The sequence below is a fragment of the Mandrillus leucophaeus genome, unplaced genomic scaffold (assembly GCF_000951045.1).
Source record: "Mandrillus leucophaeus isolate KB7577 unplaced genomic scaffold, Mleu.le_1.0 Scaffold392, whole genome shotgun sequence".
In the NCBI taxonomy this organism is placed as follows: domain Eukaryota; kingdom Metazoa; phylum Chordata; class Mammalia; order Primates; family Cercopithecidae; genus Mandrillus; species Mandrillus leucophaeus.
Genome location: NW_012104165.1, coordinates 1,126,623 through 1,151,654, shown reverse-complemented (window position 1 = coordinate 1,151,654; position 25,032 = coordinate 1,126,623). Strand labels below are relative to the sequence as shown.

General features: G+C 39.9%; 2 protein-coding genes across 2 annotated transcripts in view; one reads left to right on the top strand and one right to left on the bottom strand.

Moving 5' to 3' along the window:
• The window catches only part of LOC105547576, a 63,167-nt gene that overhangs the window by 5,908 nt on the left and 32,227 nt on the right, over positions 1 to 25,032 (top strand). The window lies entirely within an intron of this gene.
• Positions 1,974 to 7,278, bottom strand: ZSCAN16 (zinc finger and SCAN domain containing 16). Its single transcript, XM_011991230.1, has 4 exons — positions 7,252 to 7,278; positions 6,122 to 6,573; positions 5,122 to 5,260; positions 1,974 to 2,631 (listed from the first exon to the last, which is right to left on the bottom strand). Exons 2-4 carry the CDS (start codon positions 6,506 to 6,508, stop codon positions 2,111 to 2,113), a joined length of 1,047 nt encoding a protein of 348 aa, XP_011846620.1. The 5' UTR covers positions 6,509 to 6,573; positions 7,252 to 7,278; the 3' UTR covers positions 1,974 to 2,110.

Genomic DNA, 25,032 nt, shown 5'->3' with positions numbered 1-25,032 from the left:
TAAGTCACAAAACAAGTATACGTGTGAAACCTGACATTAAAAAATGTGTTGATGTAAGATATTCAAAGTAAATATACATTTTTTTTAAAGGACCATTATGTTAAAGGGACATAAAAGCTCAGTTTATGTTTAGGGCATTATGAGAAATACCTCAAGATTCATTTTCTTGGCGGGGCATGGTGGTTCATGCCTGTAATATCCAGCACTTTGGGAGGAGGATGGGAGGATTGTTTGAGGCCATGAATTCGATACTAGCCTGAGTAACATAGTCAGACCCTATCTCTAAAACAAACAAAATACCCAGACACGGTGGTGTGTGCTTGTAGTCCCAGCTACTCGGAAGGCTGAGGTGGGAGGATCGCTGGAGCCCAGGAGTTCCAGGCTGCAGTGAGGTATGATTGTGCCACTGTACTCCAGCCTGGACAATGAGGCTAAACTCTTTATTATTATTATTTTTTAAAGATTCATGTTGCTATAGTTGTAGACATAAAAATGATTCTTGTAGTTTTCCTGATCTTAAACACAACGATAAAGCAGGTGTTCTTAATAGATATCTTCAATTGAAATCTCTTAATTGAAAACAAGAGATTTGAAGAGGTTAGATCACTTCTTTCCTGATTGTTTTGGTGATCATTATTCCTAGAACTAAGCAAAGAACCAGAGTTCTGCTCTTGGCAGTTTGATTGGTGGTGTGAATTTGAATGTGCAAGGCCTTCGGCCACAATTCCTGTCATGGTATAAGATTCTCAAATTAGTGATGTGGCCAGGTGTGGTGGCTCACACCTTTAATCCCAGCACTTTGGGAGGCTGAGGTGGGCAGATCACTTGAGTTTGAGACCAGCCTGGCCAACATGGCAAAATCCTGCTAAAAATACAAAAATTAGCCAGGCATGGTGGTGCATGCCTGTAATCTCAGCTACTCAGGAGGCTGAGGCAGGAGAATCGCTTGAACCCGGGAGGTGGAGCTTGCAGTGAACAGAGGATCACTCCAGCCTGGGTGAAAAAAAGACAAAAAAAGTATATATCTGTGCTATCCAATATAGTGGCCACTAACATGTAGCTATGAGCACTTGAAATGTGAGGAACTGAATTTTCCATTTTATTTGAGTTAATGTGAGTACTGGGCACCAATCTGGACAAACTGGACCAAGTTAGATCAACCTCTTCCTATCTCCCTCAGTTTAAAATAACCTGAAATCCAGAAAAGAATTTATTTATCTAGTTATAGATCCTTTCCTCTCCCCAGCAACTCCTAATGATCACAGACTGCCTTCTCCTCCATTTTGTTTTCCTCAGCCTCCTTTTTTTCTTCTTTTTGAGATAAGGTCTTGCTGTTGCCTAGGCTGGAGTGCAATGGTGCAATCACATCTCACTACAGCCTTGAACTCCTGGGTTCAAGTGATCTTCCCACCTCAGCCTCCTAAATAGTTGTGTGGGACTACAGGTGTGTGCCACCATGCCTGGCTAATTTTTCTTAAGTTTCTGTAGAGGTGGGGTCTCGCTGTGTTGACCAGGCTGGCCTTGTCTTCTGATGGCTTATTCTTTATCACTGGCAAACAAAAATTTCCAAAAAATAATCATACTCCCCATTTTAACATAAAAAAGGGATATTTAGGATATTATATGAGTAATGATGGAAAACAAATAATTAGCATTGTTTTTATCTTAATCTCAAAAGTAGTTTTCATCTGTTTTAACTTGTCAAAACATACCTGGTGAGCTTCCATTATCATCTGTACAGAAAGGGAAATGAAGGCAGAGAAAAACTGTATGTCTTGCCTAAAGTCAGACAGTGAATGGTCAACTAAAAGGATCTAGAGCAGAGACAGAATTAATTCACTGTCTTTCATCCAGGAACCATTGATCTTGGACTGCAGGTGAGCAGTGTTGTCAGTGGACAAAGCTTTCTGAAAGAATTCTTGATTCCCCCTCAAAACTGAACTAATTTGAAATAAAAGGACATTTTACTCAGGTAGATTCTTTGGTGCCAGAGAAATTTAATGATGACTGAAGCTTTGACCACACTGAGGAAACTCAAGGTTTCTAAATTAGATTCTCTGATAACTAGTTAGGTCTGAGTGTCTAAAGAACTTTTGATATCACTACTATATTAGTAGAGTTTATTTGCGGTATGAATTCTTTGATGTCTAATAAGAGCTGAACTTACTCGGAAAGGTCTTCCACACTCATCACATTCATAGGGTTTTTCACCTGTGTGGATTCTCTGATGTTGAATAAGACCTGTGCGCCCACTGAAATCTTTCCCACATTCTTTACATTTATAGGGTTTTACTCCAGTGTGTACTCTATGATGTCCAATGAGATGTGAGCGCTGAATGAAGGCTTTTCCACACTCGTCACATTTATAGGGCTTCTCTCCAGTGTGAGTTCTCCTGTGTTTACTAAGGTCTGAGCTATGACTGAAACTTTTCCCACATTCATCACATTTATATCGTCTTCTTTCCCTCTGTTGCCATTCTGATCTGCCCTCATTTTCCATAATATCTTTGGACTTAGGATGCTGAGGAGTATCTTTGTTCAGTCTGTCATTTATCTCCCCAAGGAATTCCTTGTCTTTGGGCATATCTTCCTTCTGGAACAACTCTTCATTCTTAGTCCTAGTTTTATCACCTGTAACAAACAAACAGTACACAAACGGGTCCTATTGTATGTTTGAGAAGCAAACAGCCTATGGAAGAAAGAACACGTAAATGTTATAAATGTGTTATAAAATAATGAGAAGTCAACATAACAACACACATCAAATATTTGGTACCATCTTATTTTTGGTATCATCATAGCACAGAGTCATAATGGAGGGAAGAAATTAAGAAGGAAGATATCAGCAGAAGAAGTTGTTTGAGAGTAGATTAAGAAGAAAAGGCAAAAATAGAGCTCAAGAGATAAGCTAGCAATACTGTATAAGGGAAGAAGGATAAATGAGAGGACTATAGATATGCCAAGGATAATTAGAGAAACTGGAGAACAGAGATGGGGATGGAGGTAAAAGTTTGGGAGAAACATGCAGGGGCCTGAAACATAGGTGGCAAGTAAAATCAAGTAAAAGTGAATGGAGAGGATAATAGGATTTGGGGTCTGAGAGGAATATAGTGAATAGGAACCATCCAAGGAGAGGCATGTGTTTGAAGGATAATAATTAGCTGGAAGCAGGGTGACAACATGCAGGTCAGGGTAAACAGAGGAATGAAAAGGAATAGGAAATGACAATGGATAGTCAGTGTATATGCTGGATAAAATATTTTTTTCCTGAAACTGATGTTCTTGCTGTTATCGCCTCCTGTCTAAATCCTAGCTTAGTGGTTTCTAACCTTACTGTGCATCAGAATCAGCTGGATGGTTTATTAAAACACAGATTGCTGATTTTCCCTCCCACAGATGACTCCTTATCAGAATCAAACTCAGAGCAGTTGCTATTCTTAGAATATTATTCTCTGATGCTATTTTTTTTCTCTGTTTCTTTGCCTAAAATGTCACCCCCTTTCAGTTCCCACATGACCTTCTCAGCTCAAGCAAGCCTACTCTGTGATACTTTTGCAGGTGCACCTTAGGGATAGCTATCCTCTTTGCAGTTCACAGTGTATCTCTAGTACAGTAATTATTATGCTATTGTAAGTGCTCACTCTCCTGCTTCTTGAAGAGAAGTAATGTAAGTGTCTTACCTTTGGATTCCTTACATTTAGTATAGTGCCTGGCATACAGCTGCTACTTAGTAAATGCTCAATGAAAGATGAATGAATCAAAAGATGGGTTGAGCTAGGCACAGTGCTTATAATCCTAGCACTTGGGAAACTAAGGTGGGAGGATCACTTGAGCCCAGGAGTTTGAGACAAGCCTGGGAAACATAGTGAGACCTCTCTTCTAAAAAAAAATAAAATAAAATAAAAATAAAAAAGAACAGATAGGAGGTTCTCAATCTCACTTCTAAAGTCAAACAGTAACCAGTACTCCACTCCTAGAGTTAAAGCACTTAAAGGCTTCTTTATGTTACATATAATTAAATGTCATCCTTTCCAGATAGCAGCTAGGAACATCTTCGCTCAAAATAATCTTTCAGATTAGACAAATCATTGGGTAGGGATCCTACAAAATGGGAGAACTATATTGGTAAAACTTAAGTAGTAAGAATACAAAATAGGCTGGAGTATAAGGAACTACCCGGAGAGGCATTATTAGACATGAGAGCCTCTAGAGAAAGGGCGGTAAGCACTGAAAAAGGTAGGGTTTGGACAAACTGGAATTTAAAATTCACCTGCTTTTTAATGTAGCCTGGGGGATACACTAGACACCCTCGTTTGTAATTAGGGAGCTGGGATGGGGGACCAAACCCAGTTAATTTGACATGCAGATAAAAACAAGAAACTCTGCTGTACTGACTGATCATTGTCTCTTTTCCCTACTTCTTTCATCATGGGAATGTGTTATGGATTGACTTGTCTTCCTCCACAAATTCACACATTGAAGCCCTAACCCCTTTCAAACATTACTGTATATGGTGATAGGGCCTTTAATGAAGTAATTAAGGTTGAATGAATTCATAAGGGTAGGACCCTAATCCAGTAGTACTAGTGTCCTTACAAGGGGAAGAGACACCAGGAGTGTGTGTGTACAGAGAAAGGCCATGTGAAGACACAGCAAGAAGTCTGCAAGCCCAGGAGAGAAGCCTCACTAGAAACTAACCCTGTAAGCATCTTCTTCTTGGACTTCCAGCCTCCAGAACTGTGAGAAAATAAATTTCTATTGTTAAGCCACCCATAAGTCTATGATATTTTGTATGGCAGGCCTCGCTGACCAATACAGGGTGCCATAAGTTCTCCTGTCTCAAAATGGAAATTTAGGGAGATTTGGAACTAGAATCATTAGATAACAACAGAATTATAAGGATATTAAATAAACTCCATCCTCATCCCTTGGGCCAAATAACAGCTTTTTTTGTCCAGTGAGAAACTAAAATATAACTCTATCATGGAGCAAGGGTAATAACAGGAGAAAATTATCCACAGTGAGGTGGAGGACAAGCAGGGAATCTTTAAAAGGAGAAAGTTCTCCTCTCACCTAAGGAAGCACCTCTTCCCTCATATACTTAGAGCTGTTCCTGCTTACCATTCCTTTGTGGTTTCCCAGCTTCCTGCTCCAGTTGGGTCTTCTTGGGATGGAGCTGGACAGTCAGTGATTCATATGGCCTTCCCAAGGGGGCCAACTTGTCCATGAGTATGTCCTGTCTCTCTGAATTGCCTGGGACCTAGGGAAAATAAGGTGTGTAAGGTGAACTTTATGGAAACTTAAGTAACTTCAGATAATCAAATGAAACATCTGCCAGGGACATAGGAAGGGGGGACAAATTCTCATTTCATTGTAAATGGCAATAATGGCTAGGAAAAGGAACAGAGGCTAATCTCTACAATTCAGGACACTAGAGAGTAAAATTCAGTGTCTCTTCTTTCATTGAGCTGCAGAAGTCCAGGATCAGAGCACTGGGATTTGGAAGGTAGCTTAAAAATCATCTAGCCCAACTTCCAGCAAATGGGAGCATTTCTTCTATAACCATTCTGTCTGATATGGTAGTCACTAGCAAAATGTGGTCACTGAGTACTTAAAATATGGCTAGTACAAATGAGATAAATATCGTGGGTTAAAAATGTATTTCACCTGTTTTTGTTTTTTTAATGTGGCTACTAGAAAATTTAAATACATATACAGCTTTCATTACATTTCTGTTGGACAGGTCTATTCTGCAATATCCTTGACATCTACTTGAATCTCCGCTTGAATACCTATATGGAAAGGGAGTTTCTTATGGGGTAGCCTATTTTATTTATGGGTATCTATGAATGGCAGAAAATTATTTCTTTTCCTCTAATACCTGATTGCCTTTTGGTAACTTCCCATTGATCTTAGCCTTCCAAACAGGCATAGAATCAGTCTAGTGACTCTTTTCTCTTTACCCAGCCACACTTTAATTATTTGACATAGGTAGTCAGGTCCTTTCCTATGCCTTGTTCTTTAGAGTATAAATATTTTGAGATGTTTTTTCATATGCCTTTTGCTTTGGCTCCGTCCATATGCCCTTATCACTCACAGCCAGATGACTGCCCCTTCACACCTGCTTTCCAGGTTCATCAAGCTCTCTCTCCAGATCCTCCAGCACAGTCACTGCCTCCTCTCCAGTCTCTGGATGGTGTGCCTGCACCCATGCTTGCAGGTCTTTAGGAAGAATGCTCAGGAACTGTTCTAGCACCAGCAGGTCTAAAATCTGCTCCTTGGTGTGGCATTCTGGCCTCAACCACTGACGGCAGAGCTCCCACAGCTGGGTAAGAGCTTCACGGGGTCCAGGTGCATCCTGATAGCAGAGCTTCCTGAAGTGCTGTCTACAGAGTTCCCTCCTGTGAGGACTGCACTTTGGTGAGCTGGAATCCTGTCCCCAGTAATGGTCTTCTGCCTTAATTATCGGAAGTCCTTTTCGTTCCTCAGGTTCCAGGGCTGTGGTCATTCTGGGCTCTGTCAGGAGAGATTGAGTCAAAGAGAATCTCTTAGAATCCTGCCTCAGAGACACTCCTAAGGCATAAAAAGTTGTTACCATAGAGAAATTACAAAAATTGCTGTGAACATAAACACATCATAATGAAGCCAAGCCACCAGAAGTCAATCAGAGAAAACAGTCTTATAGGAAGCTGAAAACAACAAAACAAAACAATAAACAGTGACGCAGGGACATGGTTTGAATCTGTGCTCTATTGTGTAACTTAGAGGGAGTTATTTATTTGGACTAGAACTACAGATCCTCATGTACAATTCTCATGTGTGTTACAGGGTTGATACATAGATTACATGAGAACGTATGCAATGTCTCTGGCATGGCAGCAGGCACTAGTAAGCACTAAATAGACACCAAGTATTATTAACTGCTTTGTTAAAAGGCTCTTCATTCTGTTACTATGAGATGCATGGGCCATTTGTGTCCCCAGGATTCACTGGTTATAGGATATGTGTGCCAACCCTGGAAGGGAATCAGATGCCTCTGCAAAGGAACCCGCAACCAGTGTCCCCCTTCCACCCGTCCTCTCCCAGAAGGTCGGGCCAACTCCTCTCCCGTAGATGTGTTGGGGGACGGACGGAGGGAGGGAGAGGAGTATTACACTCTGCCCGCGACAGGCAGGTGTGGGGAGGGTGTTGCTGCTGACCACAGCTGCGCCTTGTCCCCTTTTCTCCACCTGGGAGCCGGGAGACACTCACCTTACGCGCGGGGAGGAACAGGTGCAATAGCTAGCGTCCTTTGGACAGCCCCGAACAAAGACTAGACTCAAAGACACCAATCAGCGCCCGGCCGCTTCAGCCGGGCACTTCCGGGCCGCTCTAGGAAGCTTCGCCTCTGTGGCAGCTTTAGGGCTTGCCTCCTCAGCCCTAGGCAGTGGAGGACCCGGGTTCTACACCTCGTATTGATGGGATTGCGGGGCCTGCGAGCAAGTCTTATTTCTACTTTTTAAAAATGTTTTCCAGTTTAATTATTAAATAAGTAATATGGATAAGTAATGCATTCACATACATTTATTAAAAAGAGTAAATGTCCCCCAGCGTCTAGTTTGACAGTATTTTTCGTGACTTGTATATCCTTCCATAGATACATTACACCGTTACAGATTGTCTGCGCTTTTTCCCCTCTGCATAAAGAGTAGCATTTCTGTAACTTTCTTATTTTTCTTTTTACCAAGTGATCTTGATAAAGACTGTACATAACTGTTTCCTTGATCTTGGTCTTTTTAAACAACTGCACAGTATTCAACTGTGTATTATGTGCCGTAATATATTAAACTACCCCATTGGTGGTCATGAGGTTGTTTCCAATTTTTCTTTTTCAAACATTGCTGCAATAACATACCGTGAACTCACATTTTTCATGTGTAAGGATATATCCATAGTCTGCATTTCTAGAAAGGGAGTTACTACAGCATAGAAGAGGGAAATTTGTACTTTTGTTAATGCCAAATCACCAATCATAGAATCTACTAGCAATATTCTTATTTACCTATACTTGTCAACACAGTGTTATAAAATATTTTGATCTTTGCTAAACTGATGGTTGAAAAATGCTCTTAGTTTTTTCCTCCCTCTTCCCGTTTCTTCCACAAATATTGATTTACCTACTATGCCAGGCACTATTGTGGAAGCTGGAACTAATTTTGAGCAAAACAATGCCCTTTCTTTCATGGAATTTATAATCGTGTGTGTGTGTGTGTGTGTGTGTGTGGTGGCAAGGCAGGCAATAAACCAAAAAAAATATAGTATATAGATGGTGAATATTAGTGCTAAGGAGAAAATAAAGGAAATAGGGAATTTGGGGTGAGAATGAAGTGATACAGTTTAAATAGGATATTCATGGAGGACCTGACTAGTAAATTGACATTTGAGCAAAGATTGAGGGAGCTGAGGGAATGGGCCATCAGGGATAAAGATGTTTCAGGGAGAGGGATAACAAATGCAAAAGCCTGGAGTGAGGTGTGTTTTAAGTAATTTGGGCAAAGGAAGGATACTTGTTTTTCTGGAGCTGAGTGAGCAAAAGAGCATTGGGTGGAGAGAGAGTGAGAACCTTCGGTGAGTGCAAGAGTATTTTTACTCTAAAATGATAAAATGCTAAGCTACTGAAAGTTTATTTTCTTTTCTCTTTTCTTTCCTTTTCCTTTTTTTTAAGTGATGGGTCTCATTCTGTCACCCAGACTGGAGTGCAGTGAGTGGTGTGATCATAGCTCACTGCAGCCTGAAACTCCTGGGCTCAAGTGATCCTCTTGCCTCAGCCTCCTGACTAGCTGGAACTACAGGTGTGAGCTACACAGCATGGCTCATTCGAGATTTCTGAGTAGATAAGTAACATGATTAAACTTGGGTATTGAAATTATTATTTTGGCTGCTATGTTAACAGTAGACTTGAATGTGAAGGGGTTGGGCAAGGGCAGAAGCAGGGAGACAGGTTGGAAAACTGGACTGGGAAGGGGCTTTTTAAGAATAACGCAAAACCCTAAAGACATAAAACTGAAAAGGCCATGGACGAAAAGATAAATGAAACTGGTCTTGTAAAATTAAAATATTTGAATGAAAAAAGTAAAAATAAAATATAAATTAAAAGTAAAATATGCCACACATCTAAAAGACACAGCTGATTTTCCTTATATACAAAGACCTTTTATCTTACCAAAAAATAAAAATATGAACAAGCCAATAGAAAAATAGACAAAGTACTTAACCTGCATGCATTTATTGTCAGGCCTCTGACAATATGATACAAAGCCATCATAACCCCTGTGACCAGCAAGTATACATCCAGATGACCTGGAGCAACTGCAGAACCACAAAAGATGACATTCCACCATTGTGATTTGTTCCTGCCCCACCCCAACTAATCAATCGACCTTGTGACATTCCCCCCACCCCCGACAATGAGTCTCATGATCTCCCCACCCTGCACCTTGTGACCCCCGCCCCTGCCCACAAGAGATAACCACGTTTAACTGTAATTTCCCACTACCTACCCAAATCCTGTAACACTGCCCCATCCCTATCTCCCTTTGCTGACTCTCCTTTTGGACTCAGCCCACTTGCACCCAAGTGAAATAAACAGCCTTGTTGCTCACACAAAGCCTGGTGGACTCTCTTCACACGAACTCAGATGACATTTATAGAACACAAAACTAAGAATAATGAATATGAAAAGATTCACTAATAAGAATTTAAATAAAACAAGAAAGATGTTTAAAAATCTTTCAGATTGCTAAAGACAAACAATTTATAATATTCAGTGTTAGGAAGTGTATGGATATACGGGCATACTTAGTTGTACATTTTTAGAAGGTAAGACTTATTTAGAAGGTGAGAAGTTGTCCATACCCCTTGATTCAAAACTTAGCTTCCTGGATTTATCTATATAGAAATGCTTACTTAAATGTTTGAACGTATGTACAAAGAAGCACTGTTTATTTAAATTGGGAAACTCGAATGCCTAATATTTGGAATTTAAATTTCTATATGTCTGTTCATTAAAATACCACCCAGTTTTTAGAAACTAAGAGATGCCAAAGGTATATTGAGTAAAATAAAAAGTTACAAAAGATATGGTATGATTGTTTTTGTGAAAATTATTATCTTAAAAATGTTGGCCAGGCATGGTGGCTCACACCTGTAATCCTAGCACTTTGGGAGGCCAAGGCAGGCAGATCACGAGGTCAAGAGATCGAGACCATCCTGGCCAACATGGTGAAACCCCGTCTCTACTGAGAATACAAAAATTAGCTGGGCGTCGTGGCATGTGCCTGATAGTGCCAGCTACTCAGGAGGCTTAGGCAGGAGAATCACTTGAACCCAGGAGGTGGAAGTTGCAGTAAGCGGAGATCATGCCACCGCACTCCAGCCTGGTGACGGAGTGAGACTCTGTCTCAAGAAAAACAAAATAAAGTAAAATAAATAAATAAATAAATAAATAAATAAAATTCACCGTGAGTATCAGTTGGGGGTAATCTTAAGGAGAACTTGCATTTTATACATTGTATATTTCTGGAATATTTCAATTTCTTATGAAGATTTGCTACTGGGAAATGGGAAAAGATAATTGTTCTTAAAACCCTATTTATTCTCCACAACCTATAAATTGATGGAGAATTTCATCAATATCTATTTTCCTCCTCTGAAATTCTTTGCTTGACAAGTCAAAGATAAGTAATGAATTCACATAAATTTATTAAAAAGAATAAATGTCCCCAGCATCTAGTTTGACAATTTTTTTTTTTTGTGAAATGTATATCCTTCCGTAGATATATACCTTTTGTAGATATATACCTTTCATCTTAAAGGAATTATGCCTTGTAAAAGGGTATAATTCCTTTAAGATGAAAATCAGATTCAAATTCCCTGTGCTTTTAAACAGTAAATATAAGTGAGCAAATAAATTTGTGTGAAACATTTAGAAAGTGTAGATATAAATAATTTTCAAATAAACTTTAGAACACTCTCCACTCTGGAAAGAAAATTTTAGAAAAAGTATAACCCCTGCATTTCTTTCCATTAGAAGTACATGATCAAAAGCCAAAGTCCCTTTTTCCCTTGACTGTGACATAACATGTCCCTCATAGGCAACTGAACAGATAAAAAATCCAGACAATACTTAGTAATTTCCTGCTTCCCCTTTAGTGCACAGTGTATTATCAGTATGTTTTGCTCTCTTTATTTTAAATATCTTACTGAATTAAATTATCTCATCAGGTTTTTAAGCACAAGCCCAGCCTGCTTTCTGGATGACACCTGCCACAGGTCAACCTTCCTAAACTTCCTAAATAGCCCAGAATATTCAAATATGCCCCTGGCTCATCATCCAACTTCAGAGAATTAACTGGCTAGCACCTTGGAGCACCTGCTGTGGTAACGTGAGTGGCTGAACACCAGACAAAAGGAGGATTCCAATCATTGTTGCAGATCTTGTTAAAATCCTGGCTCTATCCTCAGCTTAGGTGTATTCTTCCTGTACTAGGATAAAGCCTCTCTGACGTCTTCATTAGTCTAAGTATACAGTCTGGTATATGACAAGCAGGACCTTCCTCTCCTGCCCCTGTATCTTCCAAAACTACAAAAACAGAAAGCCCCAACCTTCTCACCCCTGCCACACACAAATCCCCACAGTGGACTATTTAAAAAAATAACAGTACTTGGTAGATGTATATTCTCACTTGCTTTCGTTATAGAAAAAAGAAAGAAAATAAATGAACTAAGCATCCAACTCAAGGAATTACAAAAAGGAGAAAGCCTCCCCTGCCCCCAAGGAAAAAGCTAGAAAAAAATAAAGTAAAAGCAGAAGAAAATTGATTAGAAAATAGAAAATAGAAAAATAGTGACATTAATAAATAAATACAAAAATAAAATCTTTGTTAACAAGCCTATGGTAAATCCAATTGAGAGAAAACATTTAAACATTATAAATTACAAATAGCAGAGGAAAATAGCCTGCTAACATTTTTGAAAATCTCAATGAAATTAGTGATTTTCTGGGAAAAAATATTAGTTCCAAAATTCATTTGAGAAGTGGACAAATCTAAATAAGCTAACCCTACCCTAAAGACAATAATTGAAAATGTTATGAAAGAATAATCTCTGGACTCAGATAATTCTGTAGCATTTTAATTTTTCAAAAGCATTTACATGTGTGTGATGAATTCTTTCTAACTTTTCCATTTGGAATATACAGAAATTGGAAGAAAAAAGGGGAAATCTAATTACCTAATTACCTAAATACAGTTGAGTTTGTTGTAATTTCCTTTCAATTTTTAATATTTTAAATATTTTACATAGTTGTGATTATATTATGTAATATATTCAGTGATGAAAAGAACACAAGCACGGCTATGCTGCTTGACTTTTTTTTTTTTTTTTTGAGACGGAGTCTCGCTCTTTCCCAAGGCTGGAGTGCAGTGGCGCTACCTCAGCTCACTGCAGCCTCTTCCTCCCAGGCTCAAGTGATTCTCCTCCCTCAGCCTCCCGAGTAGCTGGGACTATAGGCGCACACCACCATGCCCAGCTAATTTTTGAATTTTTAGTAGAGACAGGGTTTCACCATGTTGGCCAGGATGGTACAATCTCTTGACCTTGTGATCTACCTGCCTCAGCCTCCCAAAGTGCTGGGATTACAGGTGTGAGACACCATGCCCGGCCCGCTACTTGACATTTTAATGTAATAAAAACTTGTCATTTTATTATAAACTTTTCATAAGAATAATTTGTCTATACATTGTTTAAGAAAATATATAGAACCTAAAAGAAGAATTGGAAAGTTTACATTAAATATATAAGGTGCTTGGTACAATGTCTGAACCACAGTAAGTGCTCAACAAATGGCAGCTACTATTGCTATACTTTATAAGGGCTTTTCCTTTTGCATGTATCATTTATTTAATTCAGAATGAGTATTATTATCTCAGAAAATACTGTTGCAGGGTGGAGAGGGGGAATAGACAAACTTCTTCCCACAAAGGAGCACTCTGGATGCCTCTGGAGAAGCCAAGCATATATTTTTGCTCCTCAGGAGAACCTTTTTTGCTGAAGTGGCATCTAGGCTGAGCAGGATTCAACAAATTGGGGCCTAGAGTGGTAGACAGGAGAGGTATCCTGTGTCAACACTCAGAGACTAACACAGGGCAAGGATCCTGAGTGGCCCTCAAGGAATAGTAGTAAATTTAGATTTGGGTTAGGATCCTTCATATAAGGCATTTGGCTTACATGGCTTGGAAATAAAAGGTTGATTATTACTCTGAAGTCAGTGATAAAAAGAACATAAAGTACTCCTACCTCCAGAGACCTTCAGCTTCCATCTCACATTTCTCTAAAGGTTGCTGCGTTCTCCCCTACTATACTTTCACTAGCTTGGCTTCCATTTCCTCTTTTTAGTTTGTTTTTGTCATGTCCTTGTCCTTTTTAACCACTTTTTCCCTTCCCCCCTCCTAATTTCTCTTCACTTTCCTTTGCTCATAGAGTTTATTCCCATCCTTCCCTTATTCTTCGCTGCTTTTTTCCCCCTACCTCTCCATTTTCCCACTTTGGCCCCATTCTACCATTTTTCCCACAACTGCTCCTAATACTAAATACTTCAAATGTAAATGATTCTCTCCTCAGTTTAATACCTGCTTTTGGCCCAGTGTTTTTTCACTATTACACTTAATGTTGACCCCCTTCATGTGTTTTTTATCTTACCCAAAGAACTAGTCTTTGAGTCTCCTAGAAGCTATTATAGTTGACTTCCCATAGATTACCTACAAATTCTATCCAAATAAAATTTCGAAGTGGCTTTCCTCTAACTTCAGGTGATCAAAGAATATATTTAAAATTTTTAATCTATATCTTCAGATTTGTTAGCAGAAAACCTATTCTTCATAGAAAAATTTAATTGGAAGGCTAATATATAAAACTAATGAAAGTGAAGCTGTTTGGGTGGTAAAGCATCTACAGTCCTTGAAGCCTCACTAAGAAATCCTTAGGGCACACAGTTTAAATGGGTGAATGAAGGGGACAGTGAAGGGGTGGCCTGCCCCTCCACACCTGTGGGTGTTTCTCCTTAGGGGGAACCAGAGACTTGAGAAAAGAAATGAGACACAGAGACAAAGTATAGAGAAAGAAAAAGTGGGCCCAGGGGACCGGCGCTCAGCTTACAGAGGACCCACGCCGGCCCAGTCTCTGAGTTCCCTTAGTATTTATTGATAATTATCTTTACCATCTTAAAGATAAGGGAGTGGCAGGACAATAGGATCATTTTAGGGAGAAAATTAGCAGTAAGACATATGGATAAAGATCTCTGTGACATGAATAAGTTCAAAAGAAAATACTGTGCCTTGGTACGCATATGCAAACATCTCCATAAACCTTTTAGCAGCATTTTCTCCTATCTCAGTAAACAGAGCATACAATCGGGTTTTACACCGAGATGTTTCATTGCCTAGGGACCGGCAGGATTTTTAACCAGCAAGCTGCCTTCAGGCACTTGTTTAACAAAGACACATCCTGCACAGCCCAAAATCCATTAAACCTTGAGTCACCACAGCACATGTCTCTTGCAAGGTCAAGGTTGGGGGTAGGGTTACAGATTAACAGCATCTCAAGTACAGAACAAAATGGAGTCTCTTAATGTCTACTTCTTTCTATATAGACACAGTAAGAGGCTGATCTCTCTTTTCCCCACAGGACAGTATAAAGCAACAGAAGCTGTGTGGCAGTGAGGACCGTGTCCAACTGGAGAGTAGAATGAATTTGAATGAATTATTAGAATGAATTATTATTTACACAGGTAAGATGGTTCAGTGAGGGTAAAACAAGATTCGTCACGCAAATTCCCAGTAACTTTTCACATCTTAAAGATGGCGAACAGTCCAAATGAGCTGTATTTGGCCTGCACAGGCATTTCCCCACCCAATGCAGTATTTTTAGTACTTTGTGTTCTAGGTGAGAGTAGAATGAATCAGCTCGTCAACTGCTGCCATGTGGGAATGTGGTGTCTAATGTAGTCACGTCATGCATTTTTGTAAAAGTATCTGGAAAGTTAGATTTTATGTGAAATCTCCAGATTCTTAAATAATGGCAATAGTTTTAAATATTTTTAAAAATACTGCATTGGGAGGAAATGCCTGTGCAGGCCAAATACAGCCCACTTGGACTGTTTGCCTTCTCTAAGATGTGAAAGGTTACTGGGAATTTGTATGATGAATCTTGTTTTACCCTCACTGAACCATCCTACCTGTGTAAATAATAATTCACGCTAATATTACAAAATGGCTTTTGTATTTCACAATGCTTTTAGGGTAAGTAAGTAAAAAGCTATAGTATTTTATCAAGTTAAAAAAATACAGGGCTTTTTTATGTAGATCAGATGTTCTAATTTCACACTCTAGAGAAGATTATTACTCCAACTTCAAAGAAAGCAAATAGAAGAGGAGAAAAAGGGAAGGGGAAAGAGAACAGTAGTAATTGCTAAAACCTCCAATATATGTCTAATAGAATTTTTAGATTTCCTGAGCCACTTGCTTTAGAGACATTTTGAGAGTATGGAATAAGCCCCTGCAGAGTCCCAGTTTATCAGGTGATGTGCCTAATGGCAGAGAATCAGAAAGCCTTGTTTAGCAAGCCTGCAGGTGCTTGCCCATTTCAGCCTTCACATATATTTTCTTTCCTTTTTTCTGGGACAGAGTCTTGCTCTATTGTTCATGCTGGAGTATGGTGGTGTAATTATAGCTCATTGCTGCCTTGAACTCCTGAGCTCAAGCAGTCCTCCTGCCTCAGACTCCTGAGTAGCTGGAACTACAGGCATGCACCACTATGTCCAGCTAATTTTTAAATTTTTTGTATGTTGTATGTAATTTTTTGTTATATGTAATTTTTCTATGTTGCCCAGGCTGGTCTTGAACTCCTGGTCTCAAGTGATCCCCCACCTTCACCTCCCAAACTACTGGGATTACACGCCTGAGCCACCATGCCTGGCCGTATTTTTAAATGACTGCTGAAATTGCAATAGTGATTGCAGAGTTCCCTACAAGACTGTATTGGTGGCATCTTTTTCTAGTTGGGCTTTTTTGATGTTCCACAGGAATGAGCATAGATGAACAATGTTGCACCACGCTTGACATCACCGGGGCTTCTTTTCAGTGTGGATTTGCTGATGTAAAATGAGGTGTAAGCTCCGCTGGAAAAGTTTTCCATATGCACCACATTTGCAGGGCTTTTCTCCAGTATGGGTTCTTCAGTGTCCCAAAAGATGTGAGCTGTTACTGAAAGCTTTCCCACACACATCACACTCATAGGGCTTCTCTCTACCATGGATTCGCTGGTGTCTAACAAGAGCTGAACTGTATCTGAAGGCCTTTCCATGCTTGTCCCATTCATATGGTTTCTCTCCACTGTGGATTTTCTTGTGACAGAAGAGGCCCAAGCACTAGCTAAAGCTTTTCCCTCACTCACTACACTGTTATGGCTTCTCTTCAGTATGAACTCTGATGTTGTCTCAGATATGAGCTCAGAGAGGATTTCCCACAATCATTACACTGGTATGGTTTCTCTTCTGTGTGAGTTCTCTGGTGTCAAATAACATCTGAGCTGTCATGAAAAACTTTCCCACACTCACTACATTGGAAATGTTTCTCCTGTGTGGGTCCTTCAATGCTGAATAAGATATGAACTGTAATAAAAGACTTTCACACTCATCACACTGATAGGGTTTTATTTGGCTAAACTAAAATTTACTGATGGTCAGTAAGTTGTGAGCTCTGAGTAAAAGTTTTGATATATACGTTACATACATGAACAGCGTGTCTTACAGTACAGATTCTTTTATGTCTAATGAGGCTTGAGTTTTGAGTGAATGTTTTCCCACATTCATCACACTTATATTTTCTCTCAGTTGATTGTGTTTCTCTGATATACTACTTTGCTTTTTTTTTTTTTTTTAAAGACAGAGTCTCGCTCTGTCGCCCAGGCTGGAGTGCAGTGGCGCGATCTCAGTTCACTGCAACCTCCAGCTCCTAGGTTCAAGTGATTCTCCTCTCAGCCTCCCAAGTAGCTAGGATTACAGGCTTGCACCATCACACCTGGCTAATTTTTGTATTAGTAGAGACAGGGTTTCACCATGTTGGCCAGGCTGGTCTCAAACTCCTGACCTCAGGTGATCCACCCATCTCTGCCCAGAGTGGTGGGATTACAAGCCACTGCGCTCGGCTCTCTGATATATTTCTGTCCATCCTTCATGTTCTTGGGTTTCTCCTCATTCAGAAGCCTTTCCATTGATTTTGCCAGGCAAATTTTCTTGGGATTCCATATCTACAGTAAGTTCCTGCCCTTGAATCAGTTCTATATTATTGATTCTGATAACATAATCTGAAATACAAAGTAGAGCATCCAAATGTCACTGGGGTATACAGGAACTAAAATCATATACTAGAAGTAAATGGCTTAAATATACCAACAAAACGGTTTTAAAACATTTGAGGAGGAAATTGGGGGATGGCAATGGAAGAGAGGATGGACAGAACTTTGAAGGCATGATTGAAGAAAAGAATGGAGAAAAGTAGGGAGGAATGATAATCATGATCCAATGAGCAAGCACAGTAAACAACAGAAGAGATCTAAGATAAAAATATGTTCACCAGGAAAGGCTGGAAGTTGAGTAGAGAAAAGTAAAAAGAGAGACAGGAAGTCAACAGTGGCAGGTACCCCGTGAGTGCCATGAAATAGTTCTGTGCAGGTTGCCCTGAAGGCCTCTGGGAATACCGAAAAAGTCAGGGAATCAGAGCACAGGGAAGTATCCCATTTCCCATGTGCAGAACAAACAGATTAGGCACCTTAGACAAAACAAGATGTTATCACGGGAATAGAACAGAAATTACTTTGGTCCCTAAAGACCTCACTACTTTTTTTGTAGAGAACACTGGGGATCTGTCAAGCTTGAAACTGCATTCTGTGGGTCATTTCAGACTTCCCAGGCTAACAGTCACTAATAGAAGGTTCTTTAACAGACCCTCAACTTGCATCTGTCTTTGCCCAGGGGATCCATGTTCCTATAATTCCTCTGCCTATATTTTCTGGAGAGGTTCCTCTGAGCAGGGTCTCAATACCCTCATTTCTTCACGGCGGGAGATGTGGCCATGTCCTCAGTAATCTATAGTTTTTGAAAACATGAGATTTTCATACCCAAGGCATATTTGCTTGAACTTAATCCTATTTTTAGGACCCAGAGTAAAGGGGAGAATTTGTAACTACATAGGAAGAACACAGAGAAAAGCAGTGTTTTGAGTGGATAAGGAACATTAAATGGAAAAAAAAAAAAACAAATCATGAAGACAGCTGAAGCACTAGGACACGGACAAGTCACAGCTAACTCTAGGCAGAGGCAGTGGGATTCATTGTGCTAAAATGTGTTGACTAAACAGACTCGGATGAAGAAGAGAAGGAGCCATGGTGAGACAGTGAATTCAAATCTTTGAGAATGTGGATGAGGAATAAAGTTCACTAAGCAATCTGTCTGAGAAAAATGACTCTCATCTGGGTCTTGGAACTTCTGTGAAGGGCAGGAACAAGGGATGAGGCAGAGCTGAGAAAGCACATTGCCAAGAGTGAGATCAACCTTCTCTGGGGGCCTCGTTTTACACCAGAGCCTGCAATAATCTCACCATACCAGCTTGCCACACTGCTTAAAAACCCCTCACTGTTAGTGGCTATTTAAGGTTATCTTAAAATCTTTGAGTACTTTAAAACTTTATGTTACAGCTACCTGTCTTGGTCCATTTTGTGCTGCTATAACAGAATACATAGACGAGGTAATTTATAAAGAACAGAAATTTATTTCCTGACTTCTGGAGGCTCGAAGGTCCAAGATCAAGATGCTGACATCTGGTGAGGGCCTTCCTGCAGTGTCATCCTAGTCAGAAGATGGAGGGGAAGAGGGAGAAAGAAAAGGGGAAAGAGGTATTGGAGGAAAAAACACACCAAACTCATCCTTTTATTAGGAACCTACTCCCATGATAACTAACCCACTCCCACAATAAAGACATTAATCTTTTCATGAGGGCAGAGCCCTCATAACCTAGTCACCTCCTGAATATCTCACCTCTCAACACTGTTGCACTGGGGATTGAGTTTCCAGCATGTGAACTCTGGGGGACAGGTTCAAACCATAGAGCTACCTGAAATATATCTGTGTGCAGAATCTGAAAGCAAATTGCACAGATACACATTTATAAAAGAACATAGTCTTTTAGAACCATTAGCAGATAAAAAAGTGACTATCATAGATGGCATCCAAAAGACTACTACAGATATAGTAACTAAAATCCATATTAGCATCAGAAGAAAATATATGGATTATTATAAAAAAGAAGCACAACATAGAAACTCAATTAGTAACTGAATAAAAGAGGTTGAGGAAAATGGTGTATTTCCAGTCAAGATGGCACAGTGAGTTTGAAGGGGTGGCCTGCCCCTCCACACCTGTGGGCGTTTCTCTTTAGGTGGAACAAGAGACTTGAGAAAAGAAATGAGACACAGAGACCAAGTATAGAGAAAGAAAAAGTGGGCCCAGGGGACCAGCGCTCAGCATACAGAGGACCCACACGGGCCCCAGTCTCTGAGTTCCCTTAATATTTATTGATAATTATCTTTACTATCTTAGAAAAAGGGAAGTGGCAGGATAATAGGATCATTGTAGGGAGGTGGTCAGCACTAAGACGTATGAATAAAGATCTCTGTGACATAAGTTTAAGGAAAAATGCTGTGCCTTGATGAGCATATGCAAACATCTTCATAAACCTTTTTAGTGCATAAAGAGCGGCATTGTGCTAGCAAGTCCCACATTTCGCCCTAAGGCGGTTTTCTTCTTTCTCAGTAAACACAACATACAATCAGGTTTTACACGGAGATGTTCCATTGCTCAGGGACGGGCAGGAGAGAGATGCTTTTCTCTATCTCAACCGCCAAGAGGCCTTCTTTCCTCTTGTACTAGTCCTCCTCAGCACAGACCCTTCACGGGTGTCAGGCTGGGGGGTGGTCAGGTCTTTCCCTTCCCACGAGGCCATATTTCAGACTATCACATGGGGAGAAACCGTGGACAATACCTAGCTTTCCTAGGCAGAGGTCCCTGCCACCTTTGGCAGTATATGTGTCCCTGGGTACTTGAGATTAAGAGAATGGTGATGACTTTTAACCAGCAACCTGCCTTCAGGCACTTGTTTAACAAAGCACACCCTGCACAGGCCAAAATCCTTTAAACCTTGAGTCACGACAGCACATGTCTCTTGCAAGGACGAGGTTGGGGGTAGGGTCACAGATTAACAGCATCTCAAATACAGAACAAAATGGAGTCTCTTACGTCTACTTCTTTCTATATAGACACAGTAACAGGCTGATCTCTCTTTCTTTTCCCCACAGAATTCATACTTCACCTCCAAATACAAAAAGTAATAGATAAAAATTAAAAATCTGTAAACACATCTGTGCTAAAAAAAAAAAAAAAAAAAAAAGGAAAAGGAAAAAAGCCCAACAAGATAAACATTTCTGTGTACCAGAAAGGAAGCAAAAACACAGAATGGTGGCTATAGCTGAAGCTCTGGGCCTGCTGCGCTCCTGGTCTTAAAAAATGACTGAAGTCTTGTCACCAGGGGAACCTGGAGAACTACAAGTGCTCCATGAGAGGAGGGACTGGCACCATCACACTGCATGGTGCCAAAGGCTAGGTGGAACAGACAGGCACCCACATACACAAGTACCTTAACATGCACAGAGCAAGACAGTACCCTGTGACCAAGAACCATGTGAAGCCATCTGGAAGCCTGTGACTACGTTGATGATATTTGTGATATCACATGGAACAGGAGTCCTAAAATATCACTGTATAAAACCTCGTTCTGGAGGAGGAGGTGCAGGTAAAGGTACAACAGAATTGGTAAACAAAGAAGAAGAGAAAGTAAATAGACCAGAACTCCAAATGAGGCTAGAAATAGAAATTTCAAAACGAATGAATTGAATGCTAAGAAAGATGGTGACAAAATCACCAACTGGAAGATGAATTCAATCCAGATGAAATTACTTTCATCAAACAGCCTGATGAAATTAATAGATTAAAGATATGGGGAAAAAAGATAAATAACATACCATCCATGGCAAATAAACATAAATTTATGAAACGAAATAAGCAGAACAAGGATAATTGCTATGAAAACTGAATAGAAATTTTAGAAGTAATAGTTTTTGAAATAAAATCTTCAGTGGAATGGATAAGCTGAAGACAGTCAAAGGGAGAATAAACTGGAAGATAGTAGAAGAGGAATCCACTAGGATGTACCACAGAGAGACAAAGACATAAAACGTGAAAAAGCAGTTAAGTGGAATTGATGATTGGTAAGTGGTTTTAATGAGTACATGTTGGAAGCTCCAGCAGATGATAATGTAAGGAATAAAAAAGATGCTTATTGAAGGAACTCATAGCTGAGAATTCCCCAGATTGAAGAAAAACATGGGTATTAGAGCAAAAGTGTGCATTTATAGGCCAAGCAAGCTGAACAAAGATAAAACCGTACTGGACATACTTAGTGAAACTCAGAGCATAAAAGTTAAGAGTAAATTTAAAAAGCTACTAAAGAGAAAAAATGGAATCTTTTTTTTTTTTTTAAAGGCAGACTACTACTAGCTTTTTGCTAGCAAACAATAGAAGCTAGAAGAGAGTAAAGTATTAATAGTATCTTCAAAATGCTAAGGGAAAAAAAATGTCAGTTTAGAATTTTATCCCAGCTACATGATTTCAAAGGAAGGGTAAAATAAGAGAACTTTCAAACATGCAAAAGCTCAGTCTACCACCCAAAGAACCTCACTAAAATAATTTTTAAAGGATAGACTTCAACAAGAGTGAACCCAGAGGAAAGGTGTTAGTATACAAGAATGGTGACCTCGGAAATTGATAAAAATTATCAAAAAATTTAATTTACTATTAAAGAACTCATCTGTTGAGCATACAAGCCCTTCATGATCCTAGAACTGGGATTCTTGACCCTAGCTACACCTGGAGAGTTAAGAAGAAAAAGCAGGCCCATGCCTGCGCCCCACTGTAGTCCAAAGAAAATCCACTTTCTGAGGGTGAGGCCCAGCCACTGATAAATTTTTAAAGTCATCCAGATGCACAATCACATCACTCTGATGTGAGACTGCCCTGCCTACCTTTCCAGTTTCATTTTCCTAACTCTTCACCTCTCTCACATTTTTACATTCCATCTCTACTATAGAGTTAAGAACATGGGCTCTGGAGACAGGCTATTTAAATTCTACATCTGCTATCTATTAATATGGCAGTCTAATACCATTTTAGGATAAATCTGATAGACCTACCTACCTAGAGCCTCTAAGGGCAGCAGTGATTTGCAGGCCAGAGTGAGCACTCATGTCCATAATTTATAAAAATTTCTAAATTATGAACAATAGTTTTATTATTAATTAAATTAATTGTAATTAATTTAAATCTTCATGAAAAGGATCATTTGTGTTCACCCTACTCCAAGAATATGTTATACATCTTAGTAAGATGACCATTAAATAATAAAGTTTGACCAACAAATGGCAAGCTTCAGTTATTTAGGGAAACCCTAGCATGTAGAACACCTTATTTTCTAATAATGCTCTTACTAGAAAATTTGGAAAACATGCATTTCACGATGATACCAGAATGAACAAACATACCCCTATAGGTAAGATGTATCCTACAGTCATTAAAAGTCCTCCCTAGGTATAATGAGGAAGACCATAATGAAGAAAACATAGCTCATATTTTTTAGATGACACTAGTTCCAAAAATGATGTTCTTCATTTCCATTGGGAAAGTGAGCATCATTTCCACCCATCAGACATAGGAAGATTCCAACCCTGATACCTGGATCCTTACTGAAGCCAGGAGAGGTGTCAGAAAGAGCCATTCTGTCCTCTTTCCAGTACGCTCTGGAGCTTTAGGACAAGTGATCTAGCTAAATCTCTCACTCCCTCTCCATCCACCACCTGAAGCTGCACTACTGTTGGCCCTCATAATGTTGAGTTGCAACTATAGCAACAGTCTTTAAAGTGGTCCTTTTTCTCCTCCCTCTGCAATACAGCTTATATCTAGTTTATAGGGCACATGTTAGTTCCTGCTTGTATAGTTGGTTTTCACACTGCTATAAAGATGGAGACTGGGTAATTTATAAACAAAAGAGGCTTAATTGACTCAGTTCTGCCTGCCTGGGAAGGCCTCAGGAAACTTACAATCATGGTGGAAGGTTAAGGAGAAGCATTGTGGAAGGTTCAGGAGAAGCAAGTACCTTCTTCACAAGGTGGCAGGAAAGAGAAAGTGCACAGGGAAAACTGCCACTTTTAAAACCATCAGATCTCATGAGAACTCCCTCACTATCATGAGAACAGCATGGGGGAAACTGCCGCCATGATCCAGTCATCTACCACCAGGTTTCTCCCTGGACACATGGGATTACAATTCGAGATGAGATTTGGGTGGGGACACACAGCCAAACCAACTGCTCAAATTAACCCCCATCTCAAGAAGAAAAGAAAAATAGGCTGTCTACAATTTTGTTCCAGACCACCTAATTAGCATTATTCCTCTATTGGCTACTCTGTCTCAGCCAAACTGATACACTCACATCCTCTTATCATTGTTTGTACTTTTCCACAGTATTCCTCTGCTTAGACTTCATCATTCACCTTTACTGAGCATTTTCTACATATCAGTTGCAGGGGATACACAAGAACTTCAGACAAGTGAAGCAGTTAATACAGTATGCTAATGCTATGACAGAAGTATGCATAAGATTCATCATATAACTCAAACATGTGGGGGGTATCAAGAAAGGCTTCCTAAAGAAGGTGACAACTGAGTTGAATCTTGAAGAATAGCTATGAATTGGGTTGGCAGAACAATGGAGAAGGTTTGGTCAGAGGTGGTATTTTACAAGACTAGCTCAACAAGGTGGAGGTGTGTGTGTACATGTGAGTATGTGGCAGTGGGGTGGAAAAATGTTGGCCATATTTGCAAAAAACTAAAATGTACCATGGGTCCGATGCAAAAATCTGAAATGTACCATGGGTCTGATGGGACAGGGAAAGAAAGAAACATTGAGAGGAAAAAAGGGATGAATGACTGTAAGTCTTAATGTGACGGAAGAAGATAATAGAGGGACAGAGAGCTAGAAGAGGGGTAAGTATGAGGAACATCGTTCCTGATACTGTCTGCCCAGTGAAATGTTACCAGTTCTTTATGATCCAGTTCAAATTCCAATCATTCCACTAACATTACCATCAGGGCCTGAAAAGACAGATTTCTCCCTTCTCAGAACTGTTATCTCTTATTTGGCAATCATTCATTGCCTCAAATGAGGCAATCTTTTTATTGGTACCCAACTCCTTTAGGGCAGGGACCCTCATAGAAACCAGAGCTAGGTTTTACACACTGTGAAAGCTAAATATTTAGTGAAGTTTTGGTGGGGGGACTAGAGTCTCGCTGTGTTGCCCAGGTTGGTCTCAGACACTTGGACTCAAGCGATCTTCCTTCCTCAGCCTGCTGAGTAGCTGACATTTTCTTTCTTCTTAACAGGAGCCACGAAGCTCTCATGTCCTGGTCCCTGACCACCTCTTCTCTGGGGCTCTGCCTCCATGCTGCAGTCACACTGGTTTTCTTTCAATTCCTCAAACCCACCAATTTCTTTCCCACTCCAGTTTTTGCACATGCTCTTTTGGTCTGGAATGCTTTCCTTTCTATTATTCACTTAGCTAATTTCTACACCACCTTTAAGATTCAGCTCCCATATTACTTCCTCAAAGAGGCGTTCCCTGACTACCCTCTCTCCCCATATACAATCTGTCACAGTGTATTTATTTGTGTGTTTAGTACCTCTGTCACAAGACTGTCTCCATGAAAGCAAAGATCATGTCTGCTTTGTTCACTATTCCTAGAGCCTTGCACAGTGCCTAGCACATAAAAAGTAA

Bases quoted from the DNA above. Each gene is read 5' to 3' on its own strand.
- ZSCAN16 (XM_011991230.1), bottom strand. From the start codon at position 6,508: ATGACCACAGCCCTGGAACCTGAGGAACGAAAAGGACTTCCGATAATT. The intron at 5,261-6,121 runs GTGTGAAGGGGC...TATTTTCCCTAG, and splicing joins TTGATGAACCTGGAAAGCAG to GTCCCAGGCAATTCAGAGAG. The intron at 2,632-5,121 runs GTAAGCAGGAAC...TGTTTGTTACAG, and splicing joins TGGGAAACCACAAAGGAATG to GTGATAAAACTAGGACTAAG.